The 21,299-nt window shown below is 43.6% G+C and overlaps 1 protein-coding gene across 2 annotated transcripts in view; it reads left to right on the forward strand.

The window, feature by feature from the left end:
* The window catches only part of LOC115197322 (furin), a 223,724-nt gene extending 210,727 nt beyond the window's left edge, over positions 1-12,997 (forward strand). For both annotated transcript variants that reach the window (XM_029758720.1, XM_029758721.1), the window contains exons 11-15: positions 5,372-5,475; positions 5,581-5,878; positions 6,531-6,658; positions 10,788-10,916; positions 11,636-12,997. In XM_029758720.1, coding sequence (XP_029614580.1) covers positions 5,372-5,475; positions 5,581-5,878; positions 6,531-6,658; positions 10,788-10,916; positions 11,636-12,348 — 1,372 coding nt within the window. In that variant the 3' untranslated portion in view covers positions 12,349-12,997. The remainder of the gene's footprint in view (positions 1-5,371; positions 5,476-5,580; positions 5,879-6,530; positions 6,659-10,787; positions 10,917-11,635) is intronic.
* Positions 12,998-21,299: the final 8,302 nt, after the last annotated feature.

Consider the following 21,299-nt stretch of genomic DNA (forward strand, 5'->3'; position numbering starts at 1 on the left):
TACTTTTGTGAAAATTTTTAACTAAATTCATTTAAGTGTTTACCAACAATTGTAAATTCAGTCTGATAATTATCTGTACAAAACAGTTTATCTGATAATACTTGTGGAATATAAACACTTGCTTGATATGTTTTACAGTTTCTTGAAATACTTTGCAAATGCCACTTATTTCTATGTTAAAACTGAGATGGTCTATTCATTCCTTTTCCATTTTAGTAGCACTCTTATCCAGAGCCACTTACAGTAGTGAGTGCATACATTTTCATACTGGTCACCCGAGGGAATTGAACCTACAATTCTAGCATTGCAAACACAATCCTCTATCAACTGAGCCACATCATCACAAATCACTTGATATCTCAATGTACTCAATTACTGTATTGTGCATTGTTTTTCTTCTTGGTGATGAAAAGTCTACAGGTACAAACCTAGATGACCAGCCTATGTACAATGCGCTAATGTACATTTACAATAAGTGGTTTGTAAGTGATTGTTTTCCATGTAATTTAATCAAGAAAAATATTTCACCCTGCCTGAGTGCAAAGAACCTTGGCGTGACCCTGCAAACATCAAAGCAGTGACTTGCTAATGCAGGTTCATGCTCTACAACATCAGTAGAGTACAACCTTACCGCACACAGGAAGAGGCGCAAGTCCTAACCCAGGCACTTGTCCTCTCCCGTTTAGATTACTGCAACTAGCTGTTTGCTGGGCTCCCCGCTTGTGCCATCAAACCCCTGCAACTTATCCAGAACGCTGCAGCCTGCCTGGTTTTCAACCTTCCCAAGTTCTCTCATGTCACCCCGCTCCTCCGCACACTCCACTGGCTTCCAGTCGAAGCTCGCGTCCACCACAAGACCATGGTACTTTCCTACGGCGCAGCAAGAGGACTACGTATATCGACATGTCTGTAGACAGTTGTCGAAGTGACATCATGAACATTCTATTGTCGTCTGACATCAAACTTGTTGTTGTCATTATGAAAAATTATAAACACAAAAACGACAGAGTACATGACATCAGCAGCCTGATGGTCCAAAATAGCATAACTCATGCATTTTAACACCAACAAACCCATCCGTTTAAAAATGAATGTAGGATATGTCAATCTAGCAAACCAGGCAACTTAAAGCAACTTTCTAAACAATGTTTAGGTCCATTTCTAGCTTGTTAGCTGGCTAGCCAATTCAAATAATGATCATATCATAGCTGACATCATCTTAACTTTATTAATTATTCATTATTACGGGAAAATAAACTCACAACAAGATCATTATTTACAAGTTAATGGCAAGATAATTATAGAAAATAGCTTACGGTTGTGAGTGTGACAAAATAAAAGCAGGGCATTCCACCGGAAAATGTTAGAACTTGGACACTGTCTCGTTGGCCTAACGTTATATCCTAATTTGACTTTGGTGCAGGTCATGTTGTTATTCGCATTACCGTCTCTGGTAAACACACATTATATCAAATAAAATCAATGTTTATTTGTCACATGTACAGGATACCGAAGGTGTAAACGGTACAGATAATGGTTACTTGCATAGTGGAGTCTTTTGTTTAGATGTGTAGCTAGCTAAACAGTGAACCATAATCCCAACTCATAATGTTACTACCATGCATGAATCTTCAGATAACTGAAATTCACCAACTAGGTTCAATGTTAGCTAGCTAGCTAACATTAGGCTATAACTAGCAATGCAAATCGCTTTTTGAGATACAAAATAATATTACTACACAGATCATACACGTAACATTAGCTAGCGAGCCAGCCAACTAATGTTAGCTAGCTAGCTAACAGTACGCTTTAACTTGCAATGAAAATTACTTTCTGACAAAATTCGAACATGTAGTATCTGAAAATGTAGCTACCTAGACACTCTTACCCATATACATCGCTTCTCACTCTCTGTCACGGATGTCATGGTTGCCCTTAGTTTGAAGATGTAATCCAGAGACAGGTGTTTTATACAACAGCCTTCTGTGTGTTCTCTTTTCGACTCCCTCCGCAAATTTGCAAACTCCAGAATTTTCTCCATCTCCTTAGCTATCATACTGTTTCCACCGGGAATTCCACTGATTTCAAAACTCAGTCAACTTCTTCATTGCAGAAGCATGCTACATGGCAGACCAATCCGAACTCATCTCTCGGCATGTCCAGCCCATCCATTATCTCAGCCAATCGTGGCTAGCGGGAAGGTTCCTGTCTCTTACAATTCCAACTACTGAATCCTGCAAGATACTGTTCTTAACCTTTTCACACGTACCAACAAACGGGTGTGATCATTGTACAGTGGTCCCTGCAGCTTACACTCAAACCGGTTTGATTAACGTCCAGTTTCGATTGACGCAACAGTCAGCATTTGAGCTAGCCACACTGTTTTTTCACAGAAACATTTTGCACATACACAGTCCTTACAAAGTTATGTCCTGAATGTGACAAGTTTATTTTTGGATGCAATGTTCAGATATCCACAGAAGTAGCAACAGCATACACAATCATCCAAACCGGAAAATGTAAGCTAGATTAGTCCTAGCGCTAACTGAGGAAATATTGACGTAATACAAGCGGTCATATTTGCATAGCTCTCGGCAGACAGAAATCACAATATGAATGAGCTAATAGCAATTACTATTTCTAATTCATCACATCACAGGTGAGCTCAACATTGATCAAAATAATTGAGTAAAACACTTTCTAGAAGTCGAAAGTAATCCGATGATGGGTAGTTTGGGTAGTCGAAGAAGCCGGTGTTTGGAGGATATATTGGCACGGCTGTTGCCAATATATTCTCCAAACACCGGCTTCGAGGGCATTATCAATTTTATACAACAGGTTACCAACATATTCAAATTATTTTCATAAAAAAACGTTATTTTGATTAATTTATTCATACTATTTCATCCTTCCACAAGATATAGCCCCGTCACAAATCTAGGTTTGCTACCCAAGCCGGCTGGTCATTTGTTCTATCGGTTCGGTTGCTATAAACGAGACCCAATCGTTCAGTCTTTTTGTTATGTATCTATGGACACGACCCAGTCGTTCATTCTAAATGTTCCATTGTCATACTGGCTGGCAACGTTCTTATCCCTTGCTTGCTATCTAGCCAACTATGGCTAACTTACAGACAGAATAACAGCAAAGTAGCTGCATTTGCATTTGTTTAGTTTTCTAGTGACATTTATTTGGATGCATCCATAACAATGAGCTAATGAAGCGCGATTTCGCCTGGCATAGAAAATGTGCTCACTGTTGTTCAGAGGCGCTAGCCAACAACACAGCTAACGCAATCACTTCAAACAGAAGCTGGAAAGACTGCAAACTAGCTGCACTTCGTTTCGTTTGACCTTTTTTCAATTGACATTTCTTTGTATATATCCATAAAAATTATGCCAGCTGATTTATGATTTCGACTGAATGAGAAACGATGCCTGTCTGTGCGTCTCATCCCGACACATTCGTTACTATTGGACAGCTGGAGATCGAATTTGAATATTGAAATAATGTTGCAAATGTCAGGAGAGACAGACAGCAAGGTTTATACAAATCTCCCCTGTTGAAAACTAAATGTTAGTCTAAATGAAATGTGAGATAATGTCTAGATGCTTTTTATAGTGGAGATCTAGTTTATAAATTGCTTGGCTGGGATGATGAGACAGTGGATTGCGTAGTCAGATGGAACAGAGTAAATAGGCGTTTTTTACATCATAGATTTAGCTGGTGGTAACTTGTGGAATAGACACGGGCTGGAATGCAGTTCTAACCAATCAGCATTCAGGATTAGACCCACCCATTGTATAATATGATATTAAAGGTTCTAGGTAGAACACTTTGCCTTTACAAGATCCCTCGTCTTCTTAAAAGGCTTCTTCTGCTAAAAACGGTTCTTGGTAAAAACTCTATCCCTCCGCAAAGAACCCTTTTGGAACCTTTTGAGATACAGCCACTGTTAAACACACTCCCCCCCCCTCCCACATACACACATACACAGTGCTTGACTTGGGCAGGAGCACACCAGAGCTGAGTACCAACACCTAAATGCTCTACTGCTTGAGCTTCTGTTCCTCTTATAGAATATTACCTCACAAGTATTGTGGAGCTCCTGCGCCTAAATATAAACAGTACTGGTACTCAAAACGGGTACCGGCACCTATTTTCAGTCCAACTCAAGCATTGCACATACACACATACAGTACAAACATGTACTGCATACTGGTAGTCATTGCCAATACTCCATCCACTGCAGCAACAGTGAAGGGCATTGTGAAGGCATGGAGGAAGTTTGCTTCAATATACAGACAATAACAGTCCAAACCCAATAATTATCCAAAGTGTAGATCATTTCCCCAGAGAGAGCAATAACAGGGCAGCTTGTATTTCCTCAGGAGATGGAATTCATGTAGATGGAATCATTTAATAGGGAGAGCACTGTTTTTCCGGCGAGGTGACATTGATTGGATGGAGTTTCATGTCTATTAATAACACATGAAAGAGTGTGAGACATGAATGCTGATGGAGGGAGTGTGTGGATGTGGAAGGTTGTTGAGGTGAGAGTCTGCTGCTGCCTCTACTGCTGTCGCGCTGCGGAGTGGTTCTATTGCTTCTATTTTTGTCTTGGCACGGCCCACGGCGGCGAGCAGCGAGGTGAGCAGTAAACCCATGTGATTCATGGTTTGATTATCTTCGCCCGCAGTCCTCCTTTTCTCTGCTCACTACAAAGGCATATGCTCCCTTAACGTCTAGTCCACTCAGCCCTACCTACCTCCGCTAAATCAGCTGGAGAGATTTAATATGGCCCTTGTACTTAGTGCAATGTGACCTGTCCCAGCATCCTCCAAGAACAAAATCATTAGGAGCTACATGAAGGCTAGTTGTCATTACTGACTGCTTTACTGGTGCTCCACTGTGGGTAGCGCCAAGTTCACACAGCTGGCCTGACCACGTGATCTGCCCCGAAATTACGAAGACAGTTGAAAAAGAGCGGTACCACTGAGGGAAATATTTCAGCTCAGCTTGCTGTACAGTACAGTACCCTGTTATCCTACTATGAGGTTTTACTGTGTTTTCTCACCATTAAACACCAGTGTGCTGTTACTGGACACTGCTATTAAAACATTATGGACCACGTCCATTTCACAGCTGTGGGACCGACATGTACCTGATATATCTCTCAGGCCTCTAGTGGGGATTGTATCCATCTTTTTTGTATTGTATGTCTTTGTCTTTATCTTTCCTATCTGCCTGTAGTATGAACCTGATATGGAGGGATATCTCACTCACTAGATTATCTCTGTTAAGCTCTCCTTTCTTTTATTAGAATATCTCTAACATAAGAATAAATATATCTTCGTCTGTCTCTGTATAGTATGAACCTGACATGGAGGGACATGCAGCACCTGGTGGTGAGAACCTCTCACCCTGCCCACCTCAGCACGGACGACTGGAGTACCAATGGAGTGGGTCGCAGAGGTAACAGGAAAGCTCTCATTGGACATGCCTTGGATAACTGAACTACATGATAAATGGACTCACTGGACTCTTCATAACTTCTCTCATGCTTTTTCTGTTTCCCAGTGAGTCATTCGTATGGGTATGGTCTGCTGGATGCGGGGGCCATGGTGGCCCTGGCTCAGAACTGGACAAGTGTGGACCCACAGCACCAGTGTGTTCTCACCATGCTCTCAGAGCCTAGGGACATAAGCAGCCGGCTGCTGTTCAGTAAGACATTGGACGCCTGCTGGGGCAAACCAGAGTATGTCAGCTCTCTGGAGCACGTCCAGGCCCGCCTCACTCTCTCCTACAACCACAGAGGAAACCTGGCTATACACCTCATCAGCCCCCTAGGGACACGCTCTACCCTGCTGGCACCCAGGTACTCTCACACACACACATCTACTGTAGAAATACAAAGGAAACCTCATCAACCTCATACAGTATCAGTCCGCTAGATACACAATCCCCCCAGGTAAACATACACACGTTCACAGAAAAACACATGCAGTGCTTGTTGTTTTTCATCTCTGTTCGCTTGAAGTGCTGTGTATTTTTTACAGCCAGTCTGGGAGGTATTGTTCTTGAAGAGCCCTGCACTGTTCAGGGCGGTTGCTATGAGATGAATGTTTTCGGCTGTGAACCCTAACTACTCTTTATTTCTCTCTCTCTGTTTTTGTCTCTCTGTTTCTCTCTCTCTGTTTCTCTCGCTCTGTTTTTGTCTCTCTGTCTCTGTTTCTCTCTCTTTCTCTCTCCCCCTCTATCTTTGTCTCCCCCCGCTCTCTCGCCCCCTCTCTCTCTATCCCTTCGCCCTCTCTCTCTTCCCCCTCTCCCTCTCTCTCTTCCTCCTGTCTCTCTTTCTATCCCCTCCTCTTTCTTTCCCCCTCTTTCACTCTCCCCCTCGCACTCTCTCCCGATGTCTCTCTCTATCCCCTCCTCTCCCTCTCTCTCTCTCTCTACCCCTCCTTCTCTCGCTCCCCCACTTTCTCTCTCTCCCTCCCTATGTCTCTTTCTATCTCCCCTCTCTCTCTCAGGCCTAAAGACTACTCATCAGAGGGATTTAATGACTGGGCCTTCATGACCACCCACTCGTGGGATGAGGACCCTCGAGGGGAGTGGACCCTGGAGATAGAGAACGTCTCAGAACAAGGGCACGACTATGGTAACAGGACATGTGTACCTTCATACCCCTCCTCACATACACCAGACGCTCCGTCCTCCTCTTCTCTGATGTTGTTTGTTGCAGTCTCAGTGTAGCAGGGGAAATAAGATGAGTGCTTCTCTCTACTCCCTCCACCTCCTCTTCATCCTTATTCCTGTCCACACTATATCACTTCTCTCTCTCTCTCTTTCTTTCTCTCTCTCTCTCTCTCTCTCTCTCTCTCAATTCAAAGGGCTTTATTGGCATGGGAAACATATGTTTACATTGTGTAAGTGAAATAGATCATAAAAAAAAGTGAAATAGAAAATGAACAGTAAACATTACACTCACAAAAGTTCCAAAGGAATAGACACATTTCAAATGTCATATTATGGCTAAATACAGTGTTGTAACAATGTACAAATAGTTAAAGTACAAAAGGGAAAATAAATAAACATAAATATGGGTTGTATTTACAATGGTGTTTGTTCTTCACTTGTTGCCTTTTTCTTGTTGCAACAAAAACTATTTCACCCAATAGATATGGGATTTTATCAAAATAGGATTTGTTTTCGAATTATTTGTGGGTCTGTGTAATCTGAAGGAAATATGTGTCTCTAATATGGTCATACATTTGACAGGAGGTTAGGAAGTGCTGCTCAGTTTCCACCTCATTTTGTGGGCAATGTGCACATAGCCTGTCTTCTCTTGAGAGCCAGGTCTGCCTTCGGTGGCCTCTCTCAATAGCAAGGCTATGCTCACTGAGTCTGAACATGGTCAAAGCTTTCCTTAATTTTGGGTATGTCACAGTGGTCAGGTATTCTTCTACTGTGTACTCTCTGTTTAGGGCCAAATAGCATTCTAGTTTGCTCAGTTATTTGGTTTATTCTTTCCAATGTGTCAAGTAATTATATTTTTGTTTTCTCATGATTTGGTTGGGTCTAATTGTGTTGCTATCCTGGGACTCTGTGGCGTCTGTTTGTGTTTGTGAACAGAGCCCCAGGACCAGCTTGCGTATGGGAACTCTTCTCCAGGTTCATTTCTCTGTAGGTGATGGCTTTGGTTTGGTAAAGTTTGGGAATCGCTTCCTTTTAGGTGGTTGCAGATTTCAACAGCTCTTTTCTGAATTTTGATAATTAGCGGGTATCGGCCTAATTCTGCTCTGCGTGCATTATTTGGTGTTTTACGTTGTACAGGGAGGATAGTTTTGCAGAATTCTGTATGCAGAGTCTCAATTTGGTGTTTGTCCCATTTTCTGAATTCTTGGTTGGTGAGCGGACTCCAGACCTCATAACCATTAAGTGTTCATCAAATCAAATTGTATTGGTCACATACACATATTTAGCAGATGTTATTGCGGGAGTAGCGGAATGCTTGTGTTCCTAGCTCCAACAGTGCAGTAGTATCTAACAATTCAATGGGTTCTAAAACTGATTCAAGTATTTTTAGCCAGATCCGAATTGGTATGTCGAATTTGATGTTCCTTTTGATGGCGTAGAAGACCCTTCTTGCCTTGTCTCTCAGATTGTTCAGAGCTTTGTGGAAGTTACCTGTGGCGCTGATGTTTAGGCCGAGGTATGTATTTTTTTTTGTGTGCTCTAGTGCAACGGTGTCTAGATGAAATTTGTATTTGCAATCCTGGCAACTGGACCTTTTTTGGAACACTATTATTTTTTGTCTTACTGAGATTTACAGTGCATTCGGAAAGTATTCAGACCCCTTAACTTTTCCCACATTTTGTTACGTTACAGCCTTATCAATCTACACACAATACCCCATAATGACAAAGCAAAAGCTGTTTTTTGTAAATGTATAAATAAAAAAAATACTGAAATATAACATTTACATAAGTATTCAAACCCTTTACTCAGTACTTTGTTGAAGCACCATTGGCAGCAATTACAGCCTCGAGTCTTCTTGGGTATAACGCTACAAGCTTGGCACACCTGTATTTCTGGAGTTTCTCCCATTCTTCTCTGCAGATCCTCTCAAGCTCTGTCAGGTTGGATGTGGAGCATCGCGGCACAGCTATTTTCAGGTCTCTCCAGAGATGCTGGATCGGGTTCAAGTCCGGGCTCTGGCTGGGCAACTCAAGGACATTCAGGGACTTGTACCGAAGCCACTCCTGTGTTGTCTTGGCTTTGTGCTTAGGGACGTTGTCCTGTTGGAAGGTGAACCATCACCCCAGTCTAAGGTCCTGAACGGTCTGGAGGAGGTTTTCATCAAGGATCTCTCTGTACTGTGCTCCGTTCAACTTTCTCTCAATCTTGACTAGTCTCCCAGTCCCTGCCGCTGAAAAACATCCCCACAGCATGATGCTGCCACCACCATGCTTCACTGTAGAGATGGTGCCAGTTTTCCTCCAGACGTGACACTTGGCAATCAGGCCAAAGATTTCAATCTTGGTGTCATCAGACCAGAGAATCCTGTTTCTCGTGGTCTGAGAGTCCTTTAGGTGCCCTTTGGCAAACTCCAAGCAGGCTGTCACTCTACCATAATTGTATTTTTGATTTAATTTAACCTTTATTTAAATAGGCAAGTCAGTTAAGAACAAATTATTATTTTACAGTGACGGCCTACCCCGGCCAAACCCTCCCCTAACCCGGACTATGCTGGGTCAATTGTGCGCCGCCCTATGGGACTCCTGATACAGCCCGGGATCGAACCAGGGTCTGTAGTGACACCTGTAGCACTGAGATGCAGTGCCTTAGACTGCTGCGCCACTCGGGAGCCCAAATAAAGGCTTGATTGGTGGACTGCTGCAGAGATGGTTGTCCTTCTGGAAGTTTCTCTCATCTCCACAGAGGAACTGGAGCTCTGTCAGAGTGACCATCGGGTTCTTGGTCACCTCCCTGACCAAGGACCTTCTCCCCCGATTACTCAGGTGGTTTCAAACTTCTTCCATTTAACAATGATGGAGGCCACTGTGTTCTTGGGGACCTTCAATGCTGCACACATTTTTTTGTACCCTTACCCAGGTCTGTGCCTCAACACTATCCTGCCTCAGAGCTCTACGGACAATTCCTTCGACCTCATTTAATTTTTATTTGTTTTATTTAACTAGGCAAGTCAGTTAAGAGCAAATTCTTATTTACAATGACGGCCTACCCCGGCCGAACCCTAACCCAGACGACGCTGGGACAATTGTGCGCTGCCCTATAGGACTCCCAACCACGGCCGGTTGTAATACAGCCTGGAATCGAACCAGGGTCTGTAGTGACGCCACTAGCACTGAGATGCAGTGCCTTTGACAACTGTGCCACTCGCGAGCCCCCTCATGGCTTGGTTTTTGCTCTGACATGCACTGTCAACTGTGGGACCTTATATAGACAGGTGTGGGCCTTTCCAAATCATGTCCAATCAATTTAATTTACCACAGGTGGACTCCAATCAAGTTGTAGAAACATCTCAAGGATAATCAATGGAAACAGGATGCACCTGAGTTCAATTTCGAGTCTCATAGCAAAGGGTCTGAATACATATCTAAGTAAGGTATTTCTGTTTTCGTTTTGTCATTATGGGGTAGTGTGTGTTTTATTTAATGCATTTTAGAATGAGGCTGTAACGTAGCAAAATGTGGAAAAAGGGAACGGTTCTGAATACTTTCCGAATGCACTGTATATGTTGAAGAGGGTGGGGGTGCATCCCTGTCTCACCCCACAGCCCTTGGGAAAGAAATGTTGCCAATCTTAACCGGACAAGTGTTGTTTGTGTACATGGATTTTATAATGTTGTATGTTTTCCCCCAACCCCGTTTTCCATCAATTTGTATAGCAGACCCTTATGACAAATTGAGTCAAAACGGTTTTGAAATTAACAAAGCATGAGAAGACTGCCTTTGTTTTGGTTTGTTTGTTTGTCAATTAGGGTGTGCAGTTATCTCTCTCTCTCTCAGATGTTCTTAGTCAGCCTTTCTTCTCCTCTCCCTTGGTTTGTCAGTCAGCTCACCTACCTCTTCCCTCTTCCTTCTCCTCATCATTATATTACTATCTCTCTGACACACTCACCCAGTCTACCTCTCTCCTCTTGGGGGTATTGAATTGTTCATTCTCTCTGTTCTTCTTTCACCTCTCTCTTGAGTTTGAAATGTGTTCACTCTCTCTCTTCCTCTCCTCTCTCCTCCCTCCTTTCTCTCCTCCCCCTCTCTCAGGTGTGTTGAGTCAGTTTACTCTGATCCTGTACGGTACAGGCTCCAGCTCCATTAACCCCTTGTCTCCTGACTTCCCCCGGCCGTCCAACAACAGCTGCAAGACCTTCGACGCCCAGCAGATCTGCATAGGTGAGACACTGAGACAGCTAGCTAGCACTCAGATTCCTACTCTCTTTACACATTGAGACAGCGTCCTCCATAGGTAACTGATGATACTGAGGATGGGACATGTTGAGTTCCTTGCTCATTGCTATGGACAGTATTCACTTACTTGACCTACTTATGAAGTTATCTAACCTAGCTCAGGTCATAATATATTCAGAGTGTCTAGTTTGAGGGCTGCGCAAAACCATGAATACACATTTAATGCCAAGCCAAACTAATTTGAAAGTTAAATGTCTCGCTTATCGTGATGCTGTGACTCTTGTACGCCAGCTATAAATATGCATCACCCTAAATATGTGAGAAAACAACATATGTGGTGTCACTTTAGAAAAGCAGAGAGGGTATGTAGTAGTGGCTGGCAGGCAGCAGTAGGGCTATGACATTGAGAGAGGTGTTGGGTTGGAGAACAGCTGTGTTTTGGGAGGCTGAGAGGAGGCAGATGGGGTCAGAAGCCTCTTGGTGACACTCAGCATGTGGATGTGGGCTTCTCATGCATATGGCAGGACTGTTAAAAGGTTTCAGGCATGTTTTTGCCTTTTTGTGTGGGGGTCTATGTACAAGCGTTTGTCCCCACTGACTGCTCAGAAAAGCAGTACCTCATCCCCCTTTGTATGTGTATCATCTCGCTTTTTCACTCTCTCATCTCTTTCTCTTTCCCTCTTCCCCTTTCTCCCCCTATCCAGAGTGCAGCCCGGGCTTCTCCCTGTTCCTGCAGGGTTGTGTGAAGCTCTGCCCCCCCGGCTTTACCTCGGGCCCCCAGCTCCTCAACCTGTCCCTGGACAACTGGGTGGACTTGTCCTCCGTCCAGGCCTGCCTGCCCTGCCACCCTGCCTGCCTCACCTGCTCCGGCCCCGGGCCCAACGACTGCCTCTCCTGCCCCCCTCACAGTCACCTGGTCCTCACCGCCTGCCTGCACCAGAACCAAGTCCAGCGCAAGTCCCCAACCGGCCAAGTCCTCCAGGGAGAGGGGAGTGGACCAGGGGAGAGCCCAGTGGGGTCAGAGCAGGGGGGAGAGGGAGAGCCTCCAGGGCCTAACCTGGGCCTGTCCTCCCCTCTGGTTACCCTGCTTGCAGTGCTCAGCTGTGCCTTCATTTTGGCAGCCTTCGCCGGGGTCTTCCTCCTGCTGCAGCTGCGCTCTGGTGGCGCCCCCTGGGTCCGAAGGACCAAACTGCACTCTGTGGAGACAGGGGGAGGGGTCTCAGGGGGCATCCGTGTGGGCTTTGGCTTCGGCCTGGGGCTGGGCTGGGAAAGGCAGGGCAGGGTGTCTTATAAGGGGATCCCCACTGTGTGGAGGGACGAGGACCAGGTAACACTGGGGGGCTCTGAATCGGACAGCGAAGAGCTAGACTGCCACAGTGAGAGGACAGCCTTTATCAGGACACAGAGCTCCCTCTAGCCCCCTCTCTGACCCCTACATCTGGGGGAAACTCTCTTCAGAGGGGTTGGTCTCTCCGGCCCCTCCCTCTGCTAGAGCTCATGGGTCTGTGGTTTGGGTCTGGCTCAGGCCTCGTCCCTTGCTGAGACTGATACACAGAGATGCTGATCCAGGGATGTGATGGCAGCCCAGCAAGCACCTCCAGGTCCACTGATTCACCCTCAAGCATTAATCAACAGAATTTTTTAAAATTCTATAAGTACCATATTTTATTGTATATTTTTTTCCTTTGCTTTTAAAGACTTTAATAAGATTATTCCCCTGGCCCAAGGGTCAAGGTAAAGGGAAACTACAGTTTCTGAATTGAGTTGAGGATCCTAAGTTTTCGCTAATGTTTCCCATTGACCTTATTTTTGTTGCGGTATACACACGTCCCTGAGCCTCTGTCCTAATATGAGCAGGCATGGGAAGAGATGTCTGTATGTATCAGCATACGTGCGCGTGTATGTGTGACTGTGACTTTCTACACAAGAGCTAACATAGTTTCTGAGTGGATGAAGAACACAGCAGGGTTTATTTAATGTACAACAGAGAGAGAAAGAGAAAGTTTGGATTTGTAAATTACATTCTCTCTGTGATAAACACCTTCTGATTAAACGTTTTCCTACTGCTTGTTCTTTGAGAGCTTCCTACTCTGCTCCATAATCAGTGGGCTGCTGCACTTCTTCAGCTGCTAATACAACCCCACTATACACTGAGTGTACAAAACATTAAGAACCCTTCCTAATATTGAGTTCTACAAGGTGTCGAAACTGTTCCACAGGGATGCTAGCCCATGTTGACTCCAATGCTTTCCACAGTTGTTTCAAGTTGGCTGGATGGCTTTTGGGTGGTGGACCATTCTTGATACACACAGAAACTGTTAAGCATGAAAAACCCAGCACCATTGCAGTTCTTAGCACAAACTGGTGCGCCTGGCACATACTGCCATACCCCGTTCAAAGGCACTTCAATATTTTGTCTTGCCCATTCACCCTCTGAATGGCACACACACACCATCCATGTCTCAATTGTCTCAAGGTTTAAAAAAATCTTTATTTAACCTGTCTCCTTCCCTTCATCTACACTGATTGAAGTGGATTTAGTGACATCAATAACGGATCATAGCTTTCACATGGATTCACCTGGTCAGTCTATGTCATGGAAAAAGCAAGTGTAGAAACATCAGAAATCCAGCACAGACTCTTTTGGAGTAGTCTTCAAGGTTTTGATAACTATTGAGCTTTAGTTTAGAAATATTGCCCACAACAGCTTAATAGCACTGAATACCAATATAGGCAATTGTTGAAAGGCAAAAGTCCTAGTAGTGTGGTTGTTTGTTGGACATAAGCAGAAAGCCCATGCATCAATCAGCAAACACACACCCTGTAGAACAAGTGGGAGGAGGGATGGCAGGTTATATTAGTAAGCCACTTGATTATATTGGCACACTGGGTTACCTATAGAGGGATTACCAACCCTGCGGTAATGTGTGTTCCCATCTTTCTAAAAAAGCACTTAACCTAAAGCTATTTGACCTTCTCAACATTTCTCTATTCTCTTGCTTTTGGCAAGAAATTACATCATATTGTCTTCATTCTCCCTCTGGAGGCTGTATTGATTTTCAGGGTTTCTTTCACCGCCAAGTCTTTATCAGTGGAAAGAAGAGAATAGCGTTCTCTTGTTATTACACACTTCACACACTTTGAAAAGTGCTTGGGCCAAGAAACACGAGCAATGTACATTAGACCGGTGGAAATCTGTCCTTTGGTCTGATACGCCATCCCATCTGGCTTTCGCTTAGTGGGACTATCATTTGTTTTTCAACAACAGGACAATGACCCAAAACACACCTCCAGGCTGTGTAAGGGCTGCATCAGATGACCTGGCCTCCACAATCACCCGACCTCAACCCAACTGAGATGGTTTGGGATGAGTTGGACCGCAGAGTGAAGGAAAAGCAGCCAACAAGTGCTCAGCATATGTGGGAACTCCTTCAAGACTGTTGGAAAAGCATTCCAGGTGACTACCTCATGAAGCTGGTTGAGAAAAATGCAAAGCTGTCATCAAGGCAAAGTGTGGCTACTTTGAAGAATCTAAAATATATTTTGATTTGTTTAACATGTTTTTGGTAACTACATGATTCCATATGTATTATTTCATAGTTTTGATGTCTTCATGTAGAAAATGTAGCAAATATTTAACAAATAAAGAAAAACTCTTAAATGAGTAGGTGTGTCCAAACCTTTGACTGGTAATGTTCAGTTGAAGTCGGAAGTTTACATACACCTTAGCCAAATACATTTAAATTCAGTTTTTCACAACTCCTGACATTTAATCCGAGTAGAAATTGCATGTTTTAGGCCAGTTAGGATCACCACTTTTTTCTAAGAATGTGAAATGTCAGAATAATAGTAGAGAGAAGGATTTCAGCTTTTATTTCTTTTATCACATTCCCAGTGGGTCAGAAGTTTCCATACACTCAATTAGTATTTGGTAGCATTACCTTTAAATTGTTAAACTTGGGTCAAATGTTTCGGGTAGCCTTCCACAAGCTTCCCACAATAAGTTGGGTGAATTTTGGCCATTCCTCCTGACAGAGCTGGTGTAACTGAGTCAGGTTTGTAGGCCTCCTTGCTCGCAGGTGCTTTTTCAGTTCTGCCCACAAATTTTCTATAGGATTGAGGTCAGGGCTTTGTGATGGCCACTCCAATGCCTTGACTTTGTTGTCCTTAAGCCGTAGTATGCTTGGGGTCATTGTCCATTCGGAAGATGTCTTGAGATGTTGCTTCAATATATCCACATAATTTTCCTCCCTCATGATGCCATCTATTTTGTGAAGTGCACCAGTCCCTCCTGCAGCAAAGCACCCCCACAACATGATGCTGCCACCCCCGTGATTCACGGTTGGGATGGTGTTCTTTGGCTTGCAAGCCTCCCCCTTTTTCCTCCAAACATAACAATGGTCATTATGACCAAACAGTTCTATTTTTGTTTCCTCAGACCAGAGAACATTTCTCCAAAAAGTACAATATTTGTCCCTATGTGCAGTTATAAACCGTAGTCTGGCTTTTTTTCTGAAGGTTTTGGAGCAGTGGCTTTTTCCTTGTCGAGCGGCCTTTCAGGTTATGTCGATATAGGACTCGTTTTACTGTGGATACAGATTCTTTTGTACCCATTTCCTCCAGCATCTTCACAAGGTCCTTTGCTGTTGTTCTGGGATTGATTTGCACTTTTTGCACCAAAATACATTAATGTCTAGGAGACAGAACGCGTCTCCTTCCTGAGCGGAATGACGGCTGCGTGGTCCCATGGTGTTTATACTTGCGTACTATTGTTTGTACAAATGAACATGGTACCTTCAGGCGTTTGGAAATTGCTCCCAAGGATGAACCAGACTTGTGGAGGTCCACGATTCTTTTCTGAGGTCTTGGCTGATTTCTTGATTTTCCCATGATGCCAAGCATAGAGGCATTGAGTTTGAAGGTAGGCCTTGAAATACATCCACAGGTACACCTCCAATTGACACAAATTATGTCAATTGGCCTATCAGAAGCTTCTAAAGCCATGACATCATTTTCTGGAATTTTCCAAGCTGTTTAAAGGAACAGTCAACTTAGTGTATGTAACCTTCTGACCCACTGGAATTGTGATACAGTGAATTATAAGTGAAATAATCTGTCTGTAAACAATTGTTGGAAAAATGACTTGTGTCATGCACAAAGTAGATATCCTAACCGACTCGCCAAAACTATAGTTTGTTAGCAAGAAATTTGTGGAGTGGTTGAACAACTTTTAATGACTCCAACCTAAGTGTATGTAAACTTCTTACTTCAACTGTATATTCTGAACTCGTCGATTCAATCAAGCCGATACAATCAAGGTTACAGCATATTTTAAATAGATTATATTGGATTGTATTTTATATCCTTTTTTTATTTTATATCCTTTTTTATTTGACTGATGGATGATGTCAATATTGTGGGGATAAATGTCATGCTGAAATAAAATGACTTTGGGAGGTCATGTGAAATGACATCTGTTGTGTTGACCCATTCTGTGCTCTGTATCACCCTTGGAGAGCCTTGCTTTCACAGCAGTCAGCCAAAACTTACACACTCACACAACACACTCACAGAGCTAATGCCTTGTCAGAGCCCGCCAGCGGTACACAAGCCCACTTCCTGATCTCTAGGGCTTGTTTTGGTTGTGCTGCCAAGTTAACTCTCCTCTACCGTTTTCTCCTCCACACTACTCAGTTACAGGAAGAGCATTGCCCAACCCCCAGATATACAATAACTTCCTCTAGCCCTAAATACTGCTGAAATACCAGTACATTAATATTTAACCTAGATTCATTTCAATGGGAAAAGTTGTGCATGTCCGTCAGTAGTATTTGCAGAGTTCATTAAGAGGAGTTTTCCTCCAGCCTCCTGAAGAGTAGAGAGGGGAGCAGGTCTAAGATAATAGTACATCCTGAATGCGCCCCATAATTAGATCCGCAGGGAGAAATTGTAGCTCATTTAGGAAACCCGTAACCTGTGCATGCCTTGCATGGCAAGTACGTGTGTGTGAGTGAATGAGTGTTGTGTTGAATCTGCAGAGGAGATGGAGAGTGACTTGCTATGTACTTTCACTCACCCATGTAAGTGTGTAAGCGTGTGCTGTAGGGGTTGTTCAGTGGTCATTCAGTCTGTCCTCTGTGTCCTTGCTGCAGTGGGATGTAGGAAGAGTCTACTGTAGTATTTGTATTGTTTTTATTAAGGATGCCCATTAGCTGCTGACAAGGCCGCAACATTAAGTCCACTACTTTTCTACAATGTAGAAAATATAAAAAATAAAGAAAAACCCTTTAATGAGTAGGTGTGTCCAAACCTTTGACTGGTACTGTATACAGTCGTGGCCAAAAGTTTTGAGAATGAGACAAATATTAATTTTCACAAAGTCTGCTGCCTCAGTTTGCATGGTGGCAATTTGCATATACTCCAGAATGTTATGAAGAGTGATCAGATGAATTGCAATTAATTGCAAAGGCCCTCTTTGCCAGGCAAATGAACTGAATCCCCAAAAAACAATTTCCACTGCATTTCAGCCCTGCCACAAAAGGACCAGCTGCCATCATGTCAGTGATTCTCTCGTTAAGACAGGTGTGAGTGTTGACGAGGACAAGGCTAGAGATCACTCTGTCATGCTGATTGAGTTCGAATAACAGACTGGAAGCTTCAAAAGCAGGGTGGTGCTTGGAATAATTGTTCTTCCTCTGTCAACCATGGTTACCTTCAAGGAAACACGTGCCGTCATCATTGCTTAGCACAAAAAAGGCTTCACAGGCAAGGATATCGCTGCCAGAAAGAATGCACCTAAATCAACCAGTTATCGGATCATCAAGAACTTCAAGGAGAGCGGTTCAATTGTTGTGAATAAGGCTTCAGGGCACCCAAGAAAGTCCAGCAAGCACCAGGACCGTCTCCTAAAGTTGAATAGAGTTCCATGTACCCATGGCTCTATGTAATACTGTGCACATCCCATAATCGGTTCTTGACTTGGGGATTGTGAAGAGATCTTTGGTGGCATGTCTTGTGGGGTACGCATGGGTGTCTGAGCTGTGTGCTAGTAGTTTAAAACAGACACCTCGGTGCATTCAGCATGTCAACACTTCTTACAAAAACAAGTAATGATGAAGTCAATCTCTCCTCCACTTTGAGCCATGAGAGATTTACATGCATATTATTAATGTTGGCTCTCCGTGTATATTTAAGGGCCAGCTGTGCTGCCCTGTTGTCAATTTGGTTACAGTAAAATAGAAATGTATCTGGTCAAACGCAATTTTATCCGAAGGTTAACTATGGGTTGGTAACAGGCTGATTGGTCAGCTATTTGAGGCAGTAGTGGAGGGTTTCTGCCCGGTCTTGATCTCCTGGAGGGCCAGGCTGGCTGGATGGATTCTGGCTTTTATGCAGGTCCTCGTAGAACAGTCATGGTCTGTGGAATACTGTTCGCTATTCTTCCAGTTAGTTTATCAGTTGGCTTTTTAAGCTCTTGGTTTATTTTGAGTAGTTCTGTAACATGCCAGTCTCTGGTAGGAAATGGGATAAGAAATACTGCTGCAGCAAGAGACAGGGATGTTGTTGGCAAAAACTTGGTAAAATAATGATAAAACGCTACCAGTCTAGTTCAAATACAAGCTACAAGATATAGAAGGAATAGTATCCTGTCTACAGGATAAGGAATAGTATGTCAAAAGGTCAGTCAAAACATCAGAAATTCAGTTAATCGCAGAGCATTGAATTAGGAATTAAAATACTAATTTAATAGGATCTCTATGGTTTGTTGCCCCAGGGTTCTTCCAGAATCATCACTCTCCTCTCAGCTCTACCTCCCTGAATCCATTATCTCCCTTTCACACAGCTGGCTCTCTTCTCTCTGTCTCCGTGCTGTAGAGAGCACACTTAGGCAGGGTTGGATAGGTTACTGTCTAAATGTAATAAGTTAGTTACATGTCCAAAATTGTTATTCAGTAATGTAACTTTGGGATTAGCCAAACTCAGTAACGCAATCCAATTACTTTCCCCGTAAGAGGCAGTGTCCCCCGACCCCCCGTCTCAGCCTCCAGTATCTATGCTGTCTATGTGCCTGGGGGGCTAGGGTCAGTCTGTTATATCTAGGGTAATTCTCCTGTCTTATCTGGTGTCCTGTGTGAATTTAAGTATGCTGCCTCTAATTCTCTCTCTCCCTCTTCTCCCGGAGGAACTGAGCCCTAGGATCTTGCCTCAGGACTACCTGGCCTGATGACTCCTGGCTGTCCACAGCCCACCTGGTTATGCTGCTGTTCCAGTTTCAACTTTTCCGCCTGCGGCTATGGAACCCTGACATGTTCACCGGACATGCTACCGTGTCCTGGACCTGCTGTTTTCGACTCTCTCTCGACCTCTGAATGCTCGGGTATGAAAAGCCAACTGACATTTACACCTGTTGCACCCTCTACAACCACTGTGATTATTATTTGACCCTGATGGTCATCTATGAACATTTGAACATCTTGAAGAACAATCTGGCCTTAAATAGCCACGTACTCTTATAATCTCCACCCGGCACAGCCAGAAGAGGACTGGCCACCCCTCAGAGCCTGGTTCCTCTCTAGGTTTCTTCCTCGGCTCCTGCCTTTCTAGGGAGTTTTTCTTAACCACCGTGCTTCTACATCTGCATTGCTTGCTGTTTTAGGCTGGGTTTCTGTGTAAGCACTTAGTGACATCTGCTGATGTTAAAAGGGCTTTATAAATACATTTGATTTGAAGAAGACAAAACGGATCCATCAAAGAAATATGTTGTGTCATCAAAGTGGTGTCTGACTTGTGGTCAGACTCGCTCAGTTCGAACAAACTTAAAAAACGTGCTCCTTTTTTCAATGCGGAATTGAATGTCATTGAGAAAACAGAAAGGTGTCAATGTCATCCAAGAAGTAATCATCTACACTGAACAAAAATATAAACGCAACATGCAACAATTTCAAAGATTTTACTGAGTTACAATTCATATAAGGACATCAGTCAATTTAAATAAATTCATTAGGCCCTAATCTATCAATTTCACATGACTGGGAATACAGATATGCAGCTGTTGGTCAACGATACCTAAAAAAAAAAAATAAAAAAAAAAGTAGGGGCGTGGATCAGAAAACCAGTCAGTATCTGGTGTGACCACTATTTGCCTCATGTAGTGCAACATCTCCTTCGCATAGAGTTGAACAGGCTGTTTATTGTGGCCTGAGGAATGTTGTCCCGCTCCTCTTCAATGGCTGTGCGAAGTTGCAGGACATTGGCGGGAACTGGAACACGCTGTCGTACACGTCGATCCAGAGCATGCTCATAGGGTGACATGTCTGGTGAGTATGCAGGCCATGGAAAAACTGGGACATTTTCAGCTTCCAGGAATTGTCTACAGATCCTTGCCACATGGGGCCGTGCATTATCATGTTGAAACATGAGGTGATGGTGGCGGATGAATGGCACAACAATGGGCCTAAGGATCTCATGGTATTTCTGTGCATTCAAATTGCCATCGATAAAATGCAATCGTGTTAATTGTCCATAGCTTATGCTATCTCCCATCTGCTTGGTACAGTTGAAACCGGGATTCATCCATGAAGAGCACACTTCTCCAGCGTGCCAGTGGCCATCGAAGGTGAGCATTTGCCCACTGAAGTTGGTTACAACGCCAAACTGCAGTCAGGTCAAGACCCTGATGAGGACGACGAGCAGGCAGATGAGCTTCCCTGAGAGTTGACGACAGTTTGTGCAGAAAATCTTCAGTTGTACAAACCCAATTTCATTAGCAGTCCAGGTGACTGGTCTCAGACGATGCTGCAGGTGAAGAAACCGGATGTGGAGGTCCTGGGCTGTCTTGGTTACACATGGTCTGTGGTTGTGAGGCGGCTTATAGTAGAGAAAGTAACATTAGATTCTCTGGCAACAGCTCTGGTGGACATTCCTGCAGTTATCTTGCCAATTGCACGCTCCCTCAAAACTTGAGACATCTGTAGCATTGTGTTGTGACAAAACTGCACATTTTAGAGTGGCCTTTTGTCCCCAGCACAAGGTGCACCTGTGTAATGATCATGCGGTTTAATCTGCTTCCAAATATGCCACACCTAATGGATTATCTTGACAAAGTAAAAATGCTCACTAACAGGGATGTAATCAAATGTGTTCACAACATTGAGAGAAAAGCTTTTTGTGCATACAGAAAATTTATTTTATTTCAGCTCATGAAACAGGTTGCATTTATATTTTTGTTCAGTGTAGTTTTTCCAAAAGTGTCTAATCTGATTACAATATGTTTGATGATAAACTGATTATGTATTCCCCAACCCTGCCCTTTAGGGATCCCTTTCACTTTGTCCTTGGTCTAGTTCTGGTTTGAATCCCCTTTTTTGT

Source organism: Salmo trutta, chromosome 7 (genome assembly GCF_901001165.1).
Source record: "Salmo trutta chromosome 7, fSalTru1.1, whole genome shotgun sequence".
Lineage (NCBI taxonomy): Eukaryota > Metazoa > Chordata > Actinopteri > Salmoniformes > Salmonidae > Salmo > Salmo trutta.